The sequence below is a fragment of the Balearica regulorum genome, chromosome 14 (assembly GCF_011004875.1).
Source record: "Balearica regulorum gibbericeps isolate bBalReg1 chromosome 14, bBalReg1.pri, whole genome shotgun sequence".
Classification (NCBI taxonomy): domain Eukaryota; kingdom Metazoa; phylum Chordata; class Aves; order Gruiformes; family Gruidae; genus Balearica; species Balearica regulorum.
In genome coordinates, this window is record NC_046197.1 from 20,177,385 (window position 1) to 20,197,266 (window position 19,882).

At 40.3% G+C, this 19,882-nt stretch overlaps 1 protein-coding gene across 1 annotated transcript; it reads left to right on the plus strand.

Annotated features, from left to right (window-relative positions):
• Window positions 1-1,180: 1,180 nt before the first annotated feature.
• Window positions 1,181-19,602, plus strand: HSPA4 (heat shock protein family A (Hsp70) member 4). Its single transcript, XM_075766174.1, has 19 exons — window positions 1,181-1,458; window positions 5,591-5,648; window positions 7,282-7,422; window positions 7,902-8,024; window positions 8,489-8,588; window positions 8,990-9,123; window positions 10,987-11,231; window positions 11,630-11,706; window positions 11,986-12,137; window positions 13,124-13,230; window positions 13,562-13,695; window positions 14,121-14,302; window positions 14,684-14,773; window positions 15,287-15,439; window positions 15,931-16,056; window positions 17,057-17,164; window positions 17,452-17,571; window positions 17,942-18,103; window positions 18,375-19,602. Exons 1-19 carry the CDS (start codon window positions 1,352-1,354, stop codon window positions 18,573-18,575), a joined length of 2,520 nt encoding a protein of 839 aa, XP_075622289.1. The 5' UTR covers window positions 1,181-1,351; the 3' UTR covers window positions 18,576-19,602.
• The last annotated feature ends 280 nt before the right edge of the window (window positions 19,603-19,882 follow it).

The following is a 19,882-nucleotide window of genomic DNA, read 5'->3' on the forward strand; positions in this document are numbered from 1 at the left end:
TCTTTGAGCTTTTTAGAGATTCCTGATCCCTAAAAAGGACTTTTCTCCAGCACGCTCAAAAGGCACTTGGTGGCCAAAGGCTGCCCTGAAAAACGTACATAATGCAGAGAGAGTGGCCCAAGCCCCGAAGGCAGATATATTAAAATTTTGTGTGTTGATTAGACCATGACTGTACTGCAAATCCTGCTGGATATAAAGCAATCCTATGCTAAATTTTATCGGTAGCATAGGTGGAACCAAACTTTTAAGCACATTCTCAAACTATGAAACTACAAATCCAGCCTTGGATTTTCTTCTGTAGGTCAGAACAACCAGAACATGGGTTGGATCGCTCAGCGCAGCCACGCTGAACCCTGGAGGTCTCCCGTGTTTTACCAGGGAATCCCCACATGCAGAAATGCTTAATAAGGACTAAATACTTCTGTGTGCGCATATGCATGTTTTAGATGTGGCGGTTTTATCCCTGGACCTTCTGTTCAGCATTGCAGAGGTGGTCTAGGAAAAAACAGCAAGTGATGGTTCACCCCTTATTGCTGTAAAAGTCGGCAGACGCGTAGATGAACGACACGCAGACGCATCGGCGCACCCTTTAGCTACCCACCGAACATCATTGGCAGGGCTTCCTTTCGTTTCTTCAGTACTCAAGAGTGTTAAAATAGAGAAAGACGAAAGAGATTTCATTGTAATTTTGGGAGAAATCACCGCTGTGGTCCTCTTGAATTGGTAGGGCACAAAATGACAATATCCTAACAGCAAAAGATAATCACTCGGGAGGCGTTTAGGTCCTTTTCTGTAAAACCTGGGTTTTCAGATATTGTGACTATTTTTTTTAAGTCTCATGGCATGCTGTTTTCCTTCAAGCCCCATCTGTTCTAATCAGATGATTACATCACTGGGGAAGAAAAATAAATAAAAAGACCTATTTGCACAGAAAGCCACGAACGCCTTCTCAAAGCCTGAAACTCAAAAGGAAATAATAACACGAAGACCTTTGCAGTGTTGCCAAGGTCTGACTTGACCGCATATTCCTCCAATTCTTACAAGACCCCACAACAAAAACAGCTTCTGCCCGAGGACGAGGGCGGCCCAGGCCGCCGCGGAGCGCCCCCCCGAGGGGCGTGGCCACCCCTAGCTCCGCCCCCCCGCGTGCTCCCGCGCCTGCGTGGTAGCGCCCAGCGGCAGTCTCGCGAGAGCTCCCCCCCTCCTCTCAGCGCTGCGCCCGGCGGCGGCCCGACGGGATCTTTCGAGAAGTCCCCCCGCCCCGAGGAGGCAGCGCCCGCCGCCGCCGCGCATTTAAACGGGCCGAGCCGCTCTTCCTCAGGCGTCTCAGTCTCTTCCCTCCGTCGTAGCTATGTCGGTGGTGGGCATCGATTTGGGTTTCCAGAGCTGCTATGTGGCTGTGGCCCGCGCCGGCGGCATCGAGACCATCGCTAATGAGTACAGCGACCGCAGCACGCCGTGAGTGGGGCTCGGGGCGGGCCGCGCCGCTTTCCCGCCGCCGGGCTGAGGAGCGGGGCTGAGGCGGCCGCCGCCCGCTGAAGGGAAGGCGCCCGCTGGGCCCGGTTCGGGCCCGGTGCGGCGGGGCCGTGGCGGGGCGCTGCCGGGAAGGGAAGCGAAGCGAGGCGAGCGGGGGTCGGGGGGTGCGCCGTGCCTCCCACCGCGGCGGGTCGGGGGGAGCGGACTTTTTGATAAGTGCGCAAAGAAAGAGCAGATCCCGTGCGGCAGGCATGGGGGGATGTTCCGGGTGACTCTCTGCGCTCCTCTCCTTTTTGTTGGTGTGACCACTTTGTCCTCCCTAAAGCAGGGCTGTGGTTTTGATTAAAAGGGTAGGACCCGTGAATATAACAAAAAGCAACCGTATCCTTCACTGCTGGAAGTCACGAAGCTTAATTTCCTACGTGTGTAACAGCATACCTGTGTGTTCTCCTGCAGTACAAGTCCTGTTGCCCCCAGTGTGGCCGGACCGAGGAGTTGAATGCTGTGGCTGGTGCTTGGCTCTGTGCGAGCTCCTTGGCCTGCGTTGGGGCAAAGCTTAGGAAAGCTGCTTAGCAGCCTTTCCTTCAGCCTGGGCATTCCCTTGTTCAGCTAGGGCTCTCGAAAAATTTGCACTTATTTTGGGTATTGGCCACCAGATTGACAAGTTATTGGGATGGGGAAGTGGAATGTGAGTAGGCAGTACGGTGTCAGGCATCTGCTTTCCTGAAAGGGAGACTGACTAATAGAGCAATTTGCTGGTAGACTTGGTCTTAAGCGTGTTCTGCTTTACAATGTGTGTAGTATGTTCTATCTCAGATTATATAAATAGTCCTCCCAACGCATCTCTCAAGAAGAGTGTGTATTGTCTATTTCTAATAAGCAACTTGCTAAGAAGGATAGAGATAATTAGGATAAAATTCTCCTAAGAATGAATTACAAAATAAAAGTGGAGAAGGAAGTCCCGGTGCATCAGACCTGGAGGGGAACTGTTTGGAAAGCTGTCTTAAAGATGTTTCTACAGCTTACTATATAGCTTTAATTTAACCAGATAATAAAGCATATAGCTGTCTTGGTGAGACAATTGGATTGTCTTAGTTTTCTTGGGTTTTTTTATGATTTTCTCACATCCCTTTAAAAAGACCAGAGGAGTAAAATGACCTTGCTTCTCATTAGACAATACCTCAGCTCTGTCTGCTTGTTACTGTTTCTAAGCAATGAATAAATGGAGAAGGAAACTTTTAATTTGGTACATTAGTCCCTTAAGTATTCTCAATAATGAAAGTTTAAAGGTTAGATATACTAGGAAAATATTTAATGTAAAGAATTTTAAAGCAGTGTTCTAATATCTCTAGGTATCTGGCCCTCAGGGAGTTGAAGTTCTGCTTATACATTTGAGATATAAACACAAATTTCACTCAGTGAGGATTAGCTATATAACTATTTGTCACAATGCATCTTTCAGGAAATAATTCATTTATGAAAGGCTGAAGTGAAACTGGAAAAAATTAGCATAATGAAAATGATAGAGTTCTTAACAGGAGTTAATCTCCAAGTACTGCTCTGAGGGAATACAGAAAACTGTTCTGTAAGCAAACACATCTATTAAAAGAAGTTCTTAATGACTTTTAAGTGTCCGCCTTGGAAACAGCCTGGTTCAAAAAGTCAACGCTTAGCACCTCTTTACAGTGAGCTTTGGGGGAAGTCATGCAAGGTGTTGTGACAGGTTTTCTCAGGAATTGACTCATGGTCAGGGTTAAACACTAGGTTTTCTATGATGACATGCAAATTCTGGGAAGGATTAGCAGATATGTGTTATTGCGGTCGTTTGTATTAATAAACCCTACTGAATACATTGTACTTAGTTCAGTGGCAGAGATGACATTCTCACTGAATCTGCTTTCAGCTCTGTACTTGGATTCTTCCAGAATCCTCTAAAACTTGAACTTGTACATCCAAAAGCAGTGTAAAACACGTTTGTCTTTGAATACGATATTCTTAAAATGGAAAAGTGGCAGAGAGAAAGCTAGTAAAAAAAAAAAAAGGGGGGGGTGTAAATGTAAGCTAACTGTATTGTCTCCATAAGGATAAAGGGACTTAGATTAAGTGAAGTAGTTGTAACTGATCTTAAGAAGCTAGTGCTGCTTTTCAGTGTAGAGAAGTATTCTATCAGGGGATGTCTTCCAAGGAAGTGAAAGCCGGTAGGAGGGCAAGGGTGAAGAATTAGTGCCTGCAGGTGTGTCAGGGAAGTTAAAAGCTCTGCTTAAGTTGCTTCATTAGGCCTCTGATGACCTTCACTATGACTGTTTCTACTTAAAATGCTATGGTTCATTATGACATGATTTTAAAAAAAGTTGAATAGTATAATTTGTATTTAATGGGTTAACCCTGGTTCCCATGGTGAACAAACTTGGGGAATGAAACTGGCTGACAGTTCTTCCTTCCCTCCCTCTTGCCAGCTTAACTTACCCCTGCACTGGGTCCCTGTGTGGCCCAGTTGGGAGCCAGGGTTAACTTGGGAGAAGGGTTGGACAGGCAGAAAAGGAAGGAGCGGAGTAGAACTATCCCCTCTGTCCAGCTGCAGCTCCTTGGAGACAGGCACTTGTCTCCAAAGCCAAGCCGTATGCATGTAAAAGGCTTTGTTCCAGTGTACGATATGGAGCCCTGTATTTTTTGATTACTGTGCTGTATCCTTATGTTGAGACAGACTTTTAACTTGAGATTTTAGACTGGCAGATTTAAAGAGTTCTGTAATCTACATTAGTGGATTTGTGGTGAATGGGAGCTGATGGCTTGTGAATTTAGCAGTGAAATAGCTGGATTAGCTTTTTTTCATCCGGAAGAAAAGCACCGATTCATGTCTTAATTCCTTTCTGGAGACCAGAGTAAATGAATAACTATATTCTGCTCAGGGCTTGTTAGACTTTTTTCTGTATATTCTACAGCTCCTGTTCCCTTCGTATGGGCCTTGGGGTCTGCACAGCACAGAGCTTCCTCACTTTTTGTTAACTAATCCCTTGAATAGTTGTTTCAAATAACAACAGATTCATTCAGAAATGTTACTTCTATTGCAACATATGCTTTAGGGTGGGCCTTGTTTCATTAGTTAAGTTATTAATAATTGGAAGAAGATAAAACTAAATGCAATTATATTGCTCTAGTGTTCAATTCTGGTTTTGATAGTTTGTTTGGAAGACCATTTCTAAACTTCAGGCTGAGTTGGAATTTGTTTCTTGTGGCAGCCCTATGGCATAACCCTGCTGTACAGCAGTTTTTTGACTTGCTGCATAGAGAGCAGCTTTACTATTCACACAACACACTATAACAGTATAATTAAGATCTGCTTGACTAATAGCAATATCCCCCCCAAAGTTTACCTCAGTGGTATGAGGATCATGGATTAGAAGGTTGGATTTAATTTTTTAGGGCTTTTGCAGTTTAAATATGTAAATTAATAGGTTTAATACATCTAGGAGCTTCTCCAAAATGAGGATTTTTTAATTGTATCTCTTTTAGACCTGCAAGCTATCACAAAGTAGTTATAGTGAAGTATGATTTTTTTTTCTTTCCATAATTACATTATTTCAGTGAGTACAGATGAAACCCATAAACACTAATCTTTCTCTGCAGGTTTTGTCTTTCTGCTCTTGAAGGATTTGCTTTAAAACTGAAAAGCTTAGTTAGCCTTTGGTACAGACATGTAGGAATGATTTTCTTAATATCTGATTTACCTCGTGTATTTCTTCTGAACAGTTGAATGTTTCCCATATTACTAGCTAAAACCTTTTCTTTGAGTGGCTTAGATGGGTAGTTGAAATAAAGAGTGTCTACTTGGTTATTACTTAGATGTAAAACTTGAAGTAGCATGAATAAATTTTGGGTTTAGTGTTCTGCAGTGAGGAGCATTGCTGTTTTAACTTAACTTAGAGTACCTGTTTCCTTCCAGAATTCACAGAACATTCCATGCATGTATTGTAGTGGGTGAGGAACTTTTGTAATGGACCAAATACTGTTTAAAATATCTCCAGTATAATATTACTGACACTTTTTAACAAAAAGATATGCAGTGCAATTCTACCAGTCACTTACTAATTGGAAAACTTTATTCTCATTATAGATCATGTATAGCCTTTGGACCCAAGAATCGTTCGATTGGTGCCGCAGCTAAAAGTCAGGTGAGCATATAGTTTGGGTAAAAGCAACATTGGTAGTCAAAAAATCAGATTAGCACAATGCATTTTTTATCAATGAAGATTACAAATGTCTCTGAGCTGGCTTCCTAGTGTCTCCATAACTGTAATGAACAGCTGAGCTTTATTCAGCTGTTCTGCATGTAATGCTGCTTTGTCATCTTGGATAGAAATCTAAGGGTTGATAACTGTACATAATGAAATGTACAAAAAACCCCCCTTTTGCTTCTTAAGACATTCTGATAAATACTATTATTTTTTTTAGGTTGCAAATGTAAATTCTAAAGCTAAGCAGCAGTGTTTCATCTTACCTTAGCTTGTTCCATTATTATAGCTTTTATGTGGTTACATTCTATAGCATTCCATTAAGTGGATAACTTTGGCAGAAAGGCAGGTACTTGAGTGTAAATATATATAGCTTTCTTGACTCTTTGTGGTTGAATTACAACCTGAATATTTATCTTAGGCATTTTTGCTCATACTTACAGTTTCTGTTGGTGTAGGTAGGTAAATATGATTTAAGATCTGAGAAGAAGTTAAGCTGATTTGTCCTGCTCATGACATTTAGGTCCTGCTGTATCGTATCTTGTGTTGCTGTGAAACCCCTATAAAACATAATTTTTTTTTGAAGTCCTCTACAGGAAGTGACTATTCAAACACTTGGTTTTTCTTAGCCTAAAATACCTAGAGATGTGTGAAGATTCATTATCTAGAATACAAAAATGACTGGACACAACCATGTTATTCAAGAACAGAAGAACTGTACTAGAACTAAATACAGATGTTTTTTCTGGAATTGAGTGTCTGCTTAGCTTAAAGAAATTCATTGATACAGAGATCCAGTAGAGATGAGGTATGTCCTGCAGAAATTAAACTTACAGAAAATCAAACCCAGGTTACTTAGGAAATAGATGCTTGACTGAACCTGAATCACAGGTAAATGTTATATGGTACAGTGTTTGTCTGCTTTGTCAATTATTGTGGTTTTTTCAGTATGTGTCTTGCTCTAATATAAATGAAAGAATTAAACAAGTTTACTTGCACTACATGAAAGCAAGCTATAGTGATTTTTCACTTCTCCATTTGCACTGATCTCTGCTAGTAATAAAAGACAATCTACCTTTTGTCAGTTAAATCAAGCTGACAGTATCATCTTGCGGGCCCTCCTGACTTCTTAAAGCTTCATGACGAGGTCCTAGAGCTGTTTTGTGAGAATGTGTTGGCTGTCACATGCATGTGATGAATCTGAACTGGAGTTTAGATCGATATGCTTGTTCTGTTGGGCTAAAATACTGGCTGCACTGTAGTAGAAAGGTAGGGTGGTAGGAAACAGGTAAATGGGAAAGACACTTTGCTAACATTTTTATAGTGTTTTGTGCACACACAATGAAAATTGAGTGCTGCTTTTATCAATTTTTGATGGAATCTTGGCTCAGTTTTCTAGGGTACACTTTACTGAGCAATCAGAGGGAAGCTGCCTTCTAGCAATTGCCCTGATACTATTAAGATAGAAATGACAAAAATACTCTGGTGAGGGAAGCATGAGAACAAAACTGTCTTCTGTCTGAAATTCAGATGTTCCCCTGACATGTTGTATTAAAGATTTCTTTTCCTCTAGGTTATTTCAAATGCAAAGAATACAGTACAAAGTTTTAAAAGATTTCATGGTCGTGCATTCTCAGATCCCTTTGTTCAAGCTGAAAAAGCAAGCCTTGCGTATGAACTTGTCCAGCTGCCAACAGGCTCAACTGGCATCAAGGTAAGTCTGGCATATTTGAAACAGAGCCAGCAGAGGAAACTGATAAAGTTTCCTTTTATCTCCTTATTTTGGATCTGCTTGCTGTGGTTTCTGTTCTCTTGTGAATGGGAAGTCTTAAATAGGGAATAAAAGACTAATAATGCAGATGGTCTCTCCAGGTGTTAAGTGAGACTGATCTTGCACAGTTATACAGTTTCTCTGCCTTGCAAAGCTAGTCCCACACAAACTGTTCTAGTAGTAATTGGGATTAAAAGAATCAAACCTGTGTCCAGAGCAGCTTTGTGTATGTGAATTCTTAAATGTGTGTTCCAGTGTTTATGATTATCTTCTTGCAGTTGCTGTGCACAAGCTAGGCTATCAGAGAAGGTTGTGTAGAGCTGCATTACTTTTTAAACTTGCCTTTAGTGAAGACTGTTTCTTCTTGTAGTGCATGGTTTTTACTGTAGTGTAATATGTGTGTACACAATTTTTATTTGAAGGCTATGTATATGGAAGAAGAAAGAAACTTTACTATTGAACAGGTGACGGGAATGCTTCTTACCAAATTAAAAGAGACTGCTGAGAATGCGCTTAAGAAGCCTGTAGTTGATTGCGTTGTTTCTGTAAGTATGTGATAGTAAATTTTCAGTTTACATATTTGGTTGGTATCGTAAAGACTGCAGCATTAAATTGCCCATTAAACTTGAATATTCAGGTATTTGTCTCTTCTGTTTAAAACTGAATCTTGCTGACATCTGTCCTCCAAAATTAGACTTACTTCATTAACGGTAAAATACCTTAAATTGCTGCTGATTAGCAACATAAATAATATTTGATATCTCTTTCTGGTTCTCTGCTCTGAAAGTGAGTGGCTTGTGAGACAGAATGGAAAAAGATTGACAAAAAGTAACTTTGTCTTCATGTAATGTTTTCTTTGCTTTTCTCTATTGCAACCAAAATGAGCACACTAAATTTGAAGGATACCTCAGCTGTGCTCTGTGCTGACTCTTTAGACACACTTGTAACTATCTGCTAAAGATGGCTCTTCTAAATGTTAATATTGGTTATCTGATTGATCTTCTTGCAGGTTCCTTCTTTCTACACAGATGCAGAAAGGAGATCTGTGATGGATGCTACACAGATTGCTGGTCTCAACTGTCTGAGACTAATAAATGAAACAACTGCAGGTAATACTTTTCTTTCTCTCCCTCACTTAGTATTGTAGTTTTATTAGATAAAAGGGTTTTTAATCTGTCATTGATCAGTGCCCTCTGGAATTACTGCTGGTTTTGTAAATGTAAAATAGATTAGTTGATCATAAAGTTTCTTAAGCTCTGGTCTGGTTTTTTTTATTGCTTTACAGAGGCATAAAGATACTTCCTAGCTATCTGTTCTAATGCAGCTACTACTGCTTAATGTTCTTCCATGTTTCTTTAGCATTGGGAATTTTGTTTAATGAGAGATCAGTTTACTTAGCTTGGAAAGTAAGATGAAATGCTAATGCTGTTTACTGATGTACCATTAATTTCTTAAGGAATTACAAGACTGAAAGTCCTAACTGTACTCTTTGACTCTTGTTTTTGTGTAGTTGCCCTTGCATATGGGATCTATAAGCAAGACCTGCCTGCCTTGGAAGAGAAGCCACGGAATGTTGTTTTTGTGGATATGGGGCATTCTGCATATCAAGTTTCTGTTTGTGCATTCAACAAAGGAAAACTGAAAGTAAACAATCTGTTATGCATCCATTTTAATTACCAGTAGAAATATTCATCAGTACATACACGGCCTGTGACAGGCAAGCTTGCCTGTCTTTACATAAGCACATCCAGACAGCTCAATTTATTCTGAAAATTGCACTTTGGAGTTAGAAGCAGGGCAGGGAACTAGAGAGCTTTTGAGCAATACGTGGAGGAAGCAAACATGCCTTAATCAGCAGACTTTGGCAAGGAATAAAAAACCTGGAATAAATGATCTGTTCAGAAACTATCATATCTGACTGGATGCTGCTTTCAAAAAATACTCTAGTTCAGTCACGAGATCTAGCATTAGAACAGGCATTCCTAGAGTGGTGTAAGTGACAAATGCTTTTTTAACGCTCACTGTGGTGTGCATGTAAAAGAGTAAAACCACTTTAAAGCACTTTAAGCTGTGAATGGAAGCTAAGCAAGTTGCAGTAAACTTCTAAGTGTAAGTTGCCGAAGCATTACTGTTCTCCAGCAAATACTAACATTTCTTAGTTGACTCTTTTACAGTTACAATCTGGATCTTTGCAGTTCCAATAACTTTCTCTTAATCTGCTAGAGAAACAAACACAAATTCTAAAGCATGGGGTGGTGAAAAGAAGAGAAGGCAAGAGTTCTGAATACATTAGTTCTGTTGTAGGGTTTTTTCCTCTGGTGAGGAAATGTAACCTACTTTGTTTATCTTGGATTTATCTTTCAAACTTTGAAACTGTAGAAGTACAGAAGGGATACTTCTGAGTATAGAATAGAGAGCTGGATAGCAAGGCACTTAAGTGTGGAGACCAAACCTAATCTGCAGATGTATTGAGAATAATGTGATACTTCACTGACTTTTTTTTCCTTAAAAAGTTTAAAGAGTAAAATCAGCTGAGGTGGATGGGCTACAGATGTTGTTTACAGATAATTCCCTCATCAAAAATGAGCACCTATTTGCAAGAGTTAACAACATATATTCTCTTCATGTTTTATTTTTAGCTTGGTGCAAGCATGTTCCACCCTTATGAGGCATCAAATATTAAACTGGGATATGACTCAAACTGACAGTGGCTAAGCAGAGTTTGGAAACTAATGGTCTGCTTACAGTACTAGTTACTGAACAGATTGTGTTGCTAAGCCTTGCCTTATCTTCCTAAAGTTCTTTTAAAAGTTGTCACCTCATTACAGGAAGGCTGGGTGCCCAAGGCTGCTTTTTAACATTTGAGATGGCAGATGTTTCTCCTTAAGCTTGTAACAGCTGTGTGTATGCACAGCAATTCTTGTGAGAATTACCATTCACAAAGAGGTCCAATATTTGTGTAGCTGCCAGAATTTGTCCATGGTAATGGTGGTTTCTTCCAACAGCATTTGGAACATGTGTGATAACAGCTACAAAAGGCATAGGATAATCATGGTTTAGACTTGGTAGGCTTTACAAAAAAAAAAAAGCATCTCATAGGATGTGTACAACTACTACTGCAGTTGCAATTAACAAACTCAGATGCTAGTAATGTGATTGCTCTGAAATACAATAGCTTAATTCTTGCCAGCAGTATCTGTGAAATGTGAAGGATAAGTATGGGACGTAGCTTTATTGTTTGGGATGGGTTAGACTTCTAGACAAGGCTCATTGAAAGAAACTCCTTACAGGTGATGGCAAGGGCAGAATAAAAATGAGCTGTACCAGAATTTTTTCTGTTGTGGCTGCACCAGTATAATTCTTCCTCTGTAGTAATGTTGTGATACTTGCTTTGATTTAAAGTTGGACTATATTTGAAAGAAAGAAATGCTTTGACATTAACTGCTAAGTGGCTTCAGTGAACTAATGACAAATTGCACTATTACTGAAGAGTTCAATTTTTTTAAGGTTCTTGCTACATCATTTGATACAACACTTGGAGGCAGAAAGTTTGATGAGATGTTAGTTGAATACTTTTGTGAAGAATTTGGAAAGAAATATAAACTAGACATAAAGTCAAAGATTCGTGCGTTGTTGAGGCTATACCAGGAATGTGAAAAACTGAAAAAATTGATGAGCGCTAATGCCTCTGATCTCCCGATGAACATAGAATGCTTCATGAATGACATAGATGTCTCTGGAACAATGAACAGGTAATGTTATACTTTTACAAAGGTAAACTTTAGAGTGCCCTCCATTCAAGTTGCTTCAGTCAAGAAAAACTTAGTATAAAGTACTAGTTCTTGGGACTGGAGGGGGGTGGGAAATCTGAGAACGACAGATGCAGGGCTGCTGCTCAAAATGTTAATGTTTAGAGACTGGTCAGTGGCCTTGAGTTAGGAGGGAGGGCTGTCAGTGTTGCAAGTGTGCCAGATCACTAGAACCAAGTTTGGGAGAATATGCTAAATGAATGTAAAACTAGGATCAGGGGAGAGAAAACCCTACAGTACATAGTTAAAATGACATTCTTTCAATTCTGACATCCTGTTGCGTACCATAAGCAAGTTAATACTGCAAATACTATAGCTTTGTTTATGGCTTCTTCCAACAGAAGCAAATTTTTAGAGATGTGTGATGGACTCCTTGCAAGGATAGAACCACCCCTTCGCAGTGTGCTGGAGCAAGCCAGTAAGTGTATATGCATTTTGTATTTGGCATGCAGAAGAGACCCCCATAATGTAAGCTCCCAGTGGGTGTTGACAAGTGGATTTAGCACAGCTAACAATGCCTTGCTTAGCAGTTAAAAGCTTTTTAAAACTTTTTTGTACAAGCTAAGTTCTGAAATTGTTACTGCTTGGAGAACAAGCTCAAAATAATAGTTGGTCTAGTAAAACTTATACTTTATAATGTCAGCATATTAATGTAAAACAAACCATTTATAAAAACTAATGTCTGACTCCTTTCTAGAGTTAAAGAAGGAGGATATTTATGCAGTAGAGATAGTTGGTGGTACCACAAGAATTCCTGCTGTAAAAGAGAAAATCAGTAAATTTTTTGGCAAAGAAGTCAGTACAACTTTGAATGCAGATGAGGCTGTTGCACGAGGCTGTGCGTTGCAGGTAACAAGTGCTCTTTGTTTTAGCTGTGAGTGGTTTTTTTAATTGAAATCCATAAAAACTTGAGCCAGAGTCCACAGGTAACATGAAGGATACTTCATGTGTATCATAGAATGGTTTTGAATAAGCTTCAGGAAAGCAGAATAGAGTAAGAACGAGAATAGCAATTTTAAGTGATTCCTTTGTGCTGTTTGTCTCTGCCAAGTCAGTGGATCAGTGTAGCTTGCTGAAGTGAAACACGCACTCTGGTTCTGCTGTGGCTGGAAACTGAGAATCTGGTGAAGCTCATAGGATGTTTTCTCTTCTGGGGGGACTCAGTTAAACAGGGGAAAATTTCTTGCAGCACTACTGAAACTTGTGATACGGTAATTGCCTAATAACATGGATGGAAATGAAAGCTTAGGTTTTTGCTAATGGAAATCTATCACCCCAAGCTGGAATCGGTGACTGTTGAATGGCTTAAGCAGTAGTAAATATTCCATAGTTACTAGTGCTACCATCTCTTGAGTGCACCTTACTTTAGCTCTGATCATGTCACTTCTCTCCAGGTGTTTAATTACATTAGTAAGCTCACTGGTACAAACTAGCTATTGGAATCTGCTTAAAAAAGAGAATTTTGTGTTACAGTATGCAAAAAGCCTGGTACTGGGTCACTCTAAAAAGTAGCTATAACTGAGGTTTTCTGATATCTTATGTCAGCACTAAAAACAACTTAGTAGCCTAACCATAGCAAACCAAACAATATGATGACTCTAAACTAAAACTGTGTATTTCCATTTCAGAGTGAACAGATTATGACAGCTTCCTGAAAAGGAAGAGTATAAATGAGCTTCCAGTGCTTATTATGCAGGTCCCAAGCCCCTCAGTATTAGTCCTCCTTGACCTAGAGTAAATTCACATATTAAGCAATATAAATAGCTACTTGCTGAATTAAATTGCTATTCACCTGAAGTTTGAATGTTTGTAATATGACTCTTGTGCTCTTTCAGTGTGCTATTTTATCCCCGGCTTTCAAAGTGAGAGAATTTTCTATCACAGATTTGATACTGTATCCTATTTCTTTACGATGGAATTCACCAGCAGAGGAAGGGTTAAGGTAAAAAATTCAATCTTCTTGCATGATTACATACCACTTATTCTAGTTGTCATAATTTAGTTTTAAATAACACTTAGAACAGTGGCCACTTAACAACTCAAAATTTGATACTTTTTCTGAAGATAACAGTAGAAAACAACCAAGGATGGATGGCAGTTTGGCACTTCCTGTATGGCTATTGGCCTTATTTAACTTAAGAGGTTAGGAGACTCTTCTGTTACTACTTAATAGAAGCTTCTTCTTAAGGTATAGGAGTATCTGATAAAGTCAATAAAACTTTTCTAGATGCATTATCCTGCATACTGAACAAATGCTCTGTTTTCTCTTACAGTGACTGTGAGGTCTTTCCCAAGAACCATGCTGCTCCATTTTCTAAGGTCCTCACATTCTACAGAAAGGAACCTTTTACTCTTGAGGCGTACTACAGCTGTCCCAAGGAGTTGCCTTACCCAGATCCTGCTATAGGTTAAGATCATTCTGTAGTTTCAAGTTTTATTAATAAAGTCTGGAAAGCATAACTTAGCTGTAGAGACAGGTTACCAAAGTCATGGATCTGCAGTAAAATGAGTGGAGTAACATGAAGTTTATGGACCCATAGGCTAAACAAAGAGCATCCTAATACTGGAGTAAACCTGAGGGGCATACTCAGAATTGTGCAGTCTTTTACTTGGATACCAGTAACAGCAGCTTTTACAGCATACTGTAGAGAGTTTCTAATAGCCGTGTATCGTAGCATTGCTGAGTAAACTGAATTGTTTGACTTGAGTAGGATTTGATATCCTCTGAGTGTATTGCAGTGATCTGTTATCAGCAACAGTCAGGTTTTACTTTACCTTCAGTGATTAAGTTAATCAAATGATATGGTTTTTTTCCTCTCTGGGATTGTTTAGCTCACTTCTTGGTTCAGAAGGTCACTCCTCAAACAGATGGCTCCAGTTCAAAAGTGAAAGTCAAAGTTAGAGTAAATATCCATGGTATCTTCAGTGTTTCAAGTGCATCATTAGTGGAGGTTCATAAATCGGATGAGAATGAAGAGCCTATGGAAACAGATCAGCATGCAAAAGAGGAAGAGGTAATAGACTTCATTGCTCTTAGCTGCTTAGAAAACTGGGGAAGCACAATTGGCCAAGTTCTGGGACTTGTGTCGGGATTTAGATGTGTCCAGCAACTAAAATACAAAAATGTGATTAAGTACTAATTGAAGTATGCTATGCCAGTGACAGTTCTCTTGAAACCAGGATTGTGAGGTATAAGATGGAATTCTTAATCATGGAGCTGTTGCTTGCTAAGTAAAGACCAGAAGCTTGTAACTTATGCCTTGAGACTCCAGTTTTCAGTCTGCTTTTGCATGAAGAGCATTAGGTATAAGTGAGGTGAGCAGCCTAGGAACTGAAGCAATGATCTGTGTATGCATTGTTCCATATGTCAAATTGGATCTCTTTATGAATTTCAGAAGATGCAAGTAGACCAGGAAGAGCAACAAAAGACTGAAGAACAACAGCAGGCCCAACCTGAAAATAAGGCAGAGTCTGAAGAAATGGAGGTAACACAAACATTTGAGACGTGTATTTTCTTACAGGATACTTCTGGAAGATTCATGAGAATGTGTAGTGTGTGAGCATATCTGCTGGCCTTTGTCATAGTTCTGGAAGCTAAACTTTTATTTTAATATATTGGTATCTGTATTGTGATTAGAGCTTTAGAAGTACATAAATGGTGTGGATAACTGCAGACCTGTCAGGTGACCTAGTACTGATAAAATGGGTGAACTTTCCTGTTCATGAAGGAAACAATCATTTAGTTCTCAATAACTTAAATACTAGAAAAGTGTTCAACTACAAGCACCATCACCCCATGAATGTAGTCAGTGTGCCTGGAAAAGGTCAGTAGTTGCGTTAATTATCTGACTTCAGCAGCTGAAGTGTCAGAATGACAGTGTGCAGCTCTGATGTTGAGCTGCACTAACTCAATAATACTTTTTTTATTACAAGTCTTGAATAATCAACTGGAACTGACTGGTGATGCTGTTCTTACTTTGGATATTTCTTTCATGCAGACGTCTCAGGCTGACTCGAAAGACAAGAAAGTGGATCAACCACCTCAAGCCAAGAAGGCTAAAGTAAAGACTACTACAGTGGACCTTCCCATTGAGAATCAGTTGGTGTGGCAGATAGGGAAAGATATGCTGAACTTATTCATTGAGAATGAGGTAAACTCTTACTTGCCCAAGCTAAAAACTTCACTAGTTGATCTCCAGAAATTTTGCTGTTGACTAAATGTGGTTAATGGTGATCAAGGGAGGGGGGGAAAGGCAATATTTTCGGAGGTGAACAACAGTGCCCTGTGGAGCCAAAATACATGACTCCTGTTCAGTGAGTGCTGTAACTCTTGCTGAAGAGGTGTTCTGCAGGACAGCTAGTTCACAGGGTGACTATTTCCGAAATCACCTGCAGTTACAAGGTGCTTAATAGCTGCTACTATCAGGGTGAAGAAGGTTCCTCAACTGGAGCGAGATTGTTCTGTACTGGATACCTCACAAAAACCAAAATCAGTTTTTATTTCTGTGCTGTGCCTAGAACAGTCCTGTAAACCAGTGTTTAAAAATCCTTAGTCAAACTTAAGCCTTTGCTAACAAGGTATCTTGGCAATAAATGTTAAATAACTAGTTTTTAGCCAACTAATTTGACAACTTGTTCACAGGGTAAAATGATAATGCAGGATAAGCTAGAGAAAGAGAGGAATGATGCCAAGAATGCTGTGGAAGAATATGTGTATGATATGAGAGACAAACTCTGCGGTATTTATGAGAAATTTGTTAATGAAGATGTAAGTATTTCTAGCTTGTTTGTCTTCTAATGTATTTTGTTGCAATGAGCAGTTGTCTTTTAATAACCTTTGACCTGTATCAGATACTATGTTTATTTAGACTATGTTTGCAGACTTTAAATTTGGAGAAATAGCTTTTTAACATTTCTGGCTATGAAGATAACCTTGTAATGTGGCCCAAGTACAAGCAGATGGTATGCAGGATGTATTGTGTGTTCTCTTCCAAAACAGTTGCAGCAATTAAGATCTTATCAAAGCATGTATTTTCAGACTGGAACAGACTAGGAGCACTTGCACAATCATTTTAAGGCAACCTATTCTATTTTGGCTCTTTGTCAGTATTTAGGAATAGTTTAAGATTTTTTTTTTTTAAAAAATCAAACAACCCTACCTAGGAACATAATGGGGGAGTTAGTCTGACTAAATGTGGGCACCTGTATCTGAACAGGTTACCTAAAAATCTCTTGGTATTTGTGGTGTTAATTAGCTTTCCCTGTTGTACTAAAGGAGCTTGGAGCGTAATTAATATAACTGTAAGTTAGCTGACTGCATTAGTCAATGATCTTGAGTAGATCTCCATGGGTTACGATGGGAGCTGTGCCAGCAAGGTGTCTGCAGAGCCCAGGTACCTGCATCAGAGCTAAAACTGGGACAAGTCAAGTGAGATTTGTAGCACCTTTGCTAAAGATGAGTTTCACTCTGTTCTCAGACTTGCTCATAGTGATGATGAGAATGGGGCGGGGGAAGAAATAGGCTTTTATATGACAGTATTGATCTGAACTGTGGGTCTTGTAGATGGTTCTTCCTTGGGCCTGGTCTCCACCACTAAGCCATACTGAAGAATATTTTATTTCTTACTTTTCACTAAAATAGGGTAAAGAGTTTCAGAATTCTTTACTTACTTGGAACTTTTCTGGAAGGGTTTCATTTTAAGAATCATTTAATACCATCTGCCATCTAATAGAATTTTCACCTATGTATTTTGTATGGATTGCCTCAGGATCGAAATAGCTTCACGCTGAAGCTGGAAGATACAGAGAACTGGCTTTATGAAGATGGTGAAGACCAACCCAAACAAATTTACATTGATAAATTGACTGAGTTGAAGGTAAGTGGTTCTTACATTCCCATTGGAATTTGCTGAATCTAGAGAACTCTGTTCAAGTGGGGAGCTGTCTTGGGTCTACTGCTTCAGAGATTAGCACTGGTAACAGACTAATTAATTTGCTTATTAAGTGTCTGAGGAGCAGATCTCAACAGTAGAGGGTTGAGGGAGACTCTGTCCCTCCTCTAAGTGTTCTGAGGGTGTCAGAAATGTTTACGTACCCTGTCAAGTCTTGCAGGATCCTGTTGAGATGCTGCCTGGTTTTTGATAGCTGTTGTACTTTGTTTCAGACTCTGGGTCAACCGATTCAGGCTCGATTTCAAGAGTCAGAGGAAAGACCAAAAGCATTTGAGGACCTAGGGAAGCAAATTCAACAGTACATGAAAATTGTTCATGCATTCAAAGCAAAGGTATTGCCATACTTCTGGCCAATGTAAGAAATGGTACAAATCTTTTCTGACTTTTAAGTAAGCTCCTTCAAACAAAAAGCTGGTGGAACCTCCTGGCTAGCTTCTGAGTTCTTGGTATTTACCATATTTTTCAGAGATGGGTGGTAGCTTGAAAATCTGACAGTCTCTTTGAATCAGGTGTCGATTTCTTCCTGGAGGGGAAATATCAGCAGTGGTGCAGAACTTCAGTGCTCCTGTTAGAGCTGGGGGTGATCTCCTTAATAGCTCTGCTAACTACAACTACCTTCTGGCTAAAGGGGCTTTTGAGAAATAAGCATACAATTTAGATGTTCAAATCTTTCCACAATTACTACTACTTTGGCTGTTTCAGGATGAACAGTATGACCATCTAGATGAAGCAGATGTAGTGAAAGTGGAGAAGAGTGCAAATGAAGCTATGGAGTGGATGAACAACAAACTTAATCTTCAGAACAAGAGAAGTCTTACTTTGGACCCAGTTATAAAAGCTAAAGACATACAAGCTAAGACTAAAGTAAGTAGTTTGTGGAAATTATGTGAATTATGCAGAATCTTTCTGTTTCTTGGTCTGGTTGTTTGTGCTCAGAGAGACTGAGGTGAGAAATCTTTAATAGCAGGGCAGTGATTGGGTATTAATCTGTTAATAGTGTATTGGAGGGGGTCAGCCCTCAGCTCCACTATCCATCTGGTGTTTTGAAAAGTTAATTTGAGCAACTGGTTGAAAGTACAACTGTTGGTAGATAAAAAAATTTCTAACAGTGGTTTTTTATTTCTGTGTTTTCTAGGAATTGACAAGTACTTGTAATCCTATAGTCACAAAACCAAAACCCAAAGTTGAGCTCCCGAAGGAGGAGCAGAAACCCCCTGAACCCAACGGACCAGTAGCTGGGCAGGGAGAAGCCAGCGGTGGGGCCCAGGCCCCTGACCAGGAGGGGGGTGCTGCTGCTGCCCCTGAGAAAAAGCTTCCTGAAATGGACATTGACTGAATTTCAGCACTTGTTTATATTATTGCAAACTACAATAAAGCTTTAAGTTGTCAACTTTGTATGTTCTGAATACGAATTGAAGCAAGTGGATACCACAGGACTCTTAGGAAGTTTTGGAGAGGTTTGCTCAATGCATCAAGTTGGAACACTAAGTAGCTAACTACTCGGTCAAGTAAGCAGTGTTTCTTGCCGTTAGGGTTGTATTTAGAAGTGTTGGTATTCCTACTAGACCTCCAGCATCAGCCATAAGCTGATTCTCTGTTGTTAACATCCAGGGCGAGTCAATCTTACTGGAAAGTGGCAAGACAGCACCCCCTGAAGTCTAACTTGGCACTGTTGTCTGTTCCCTTTCCACTGGGGATTGCAACGCCAGCCATTGACACCAGGGCTGCGAGAAGACAAGGGCAGCGGGGTGCTCCTGCCTGTACCTTGTCTTTCGCTTCCTCATCTCACTCTTGCCCCCGTTTTAGTGTTAACACGCTGCCCTAGACTTACTGTGGTTTGCACTGGAACAGTTCATAGTTACAGAAGGGTTGTGAAGCAGTGGGGGGTGGTATCAGTATGATTCTTTAGCTGGTGCCCTGCCCTCGGAGTCATGGCCATAGAGTAGCGGCTCCTGCAGATCACAGGGGCAGGTGTATTCCTGGCAAACTTTCCCCAGCTAATTAGACTATGGAAACTGGTTTATCTCTAGTTAAATTAGCTGCTTGCAGAAAGAGAATGAATACTTGTATTTCAGCTGCCTACACTGATAGTTGATTCTGACTTGTTACTAACATTTTGTGAAGGGGTTATGCTTGCTGCCATGAGGCCTTCAGTTGGAATGCTTGGGCTTTGGTTTTGTTTTGCCTTTTCCCAGGAAAAGACAGACCTGACCCATTTGGCATTTTTTTTTCTATGAGCTTTATACAGTGATTTGCTTCTCGTACTGATTGTCATTAAACTTGCAAGCATTAATTTGTATGTGTTCAAAGCTGAAACACCCATTCAGATGTTGCAAGAAATAAACGCACTGGATTCTACTGGATGACCTGCTCCAGCTGTTGATTGCAATGAAGAGAAAACCAGGGGCGGTAGACAGAGGGGTGGTGCAGAGCTCTGCCCTGCTGTGCCAAGGCTTTAGTGCTTTTCTTGCAGACAAGGGTGAAGTTGTGCTCTATGTTAATTAGTGTAGTGCTAATCACTACCGGGGGGGGCTCTGCACCTGCTGAGCACGTGTCGGGGAAGGGTAAAGGGGGCGGCTAGTGGCAGCCCCGACCTTGGCTTCCGCCCGGGGCTGGGGCAGCTCCTCGGGCTGCCTCTAACGG

Excerpts from the sequence above, each read along its gene's own strand:
- HSPA4 (XM_075766174.1), top strand. The coding sequence starts at position 1,352 with ATGTCGGTGGTGGGCATCGATTTGGGTTTCCAGAGCTGCTATGTGGCT. Across the intron at positions 5,649-7,281 it reads GTGCCGCAGCTAAAAGTCAG|GTTATTTCAAATGCAAAGAA; the intron begins GTGAGCATATAG and ends CTTTTCCTCTAG. Across the intron at positions 15,440-15,930 it reads ACTTATTCATTGAGAATGAG|GGTAAAATGATAATGCAGGA; the intron begins GTAAACTCTTAC and ends ACTTGTTCACAG.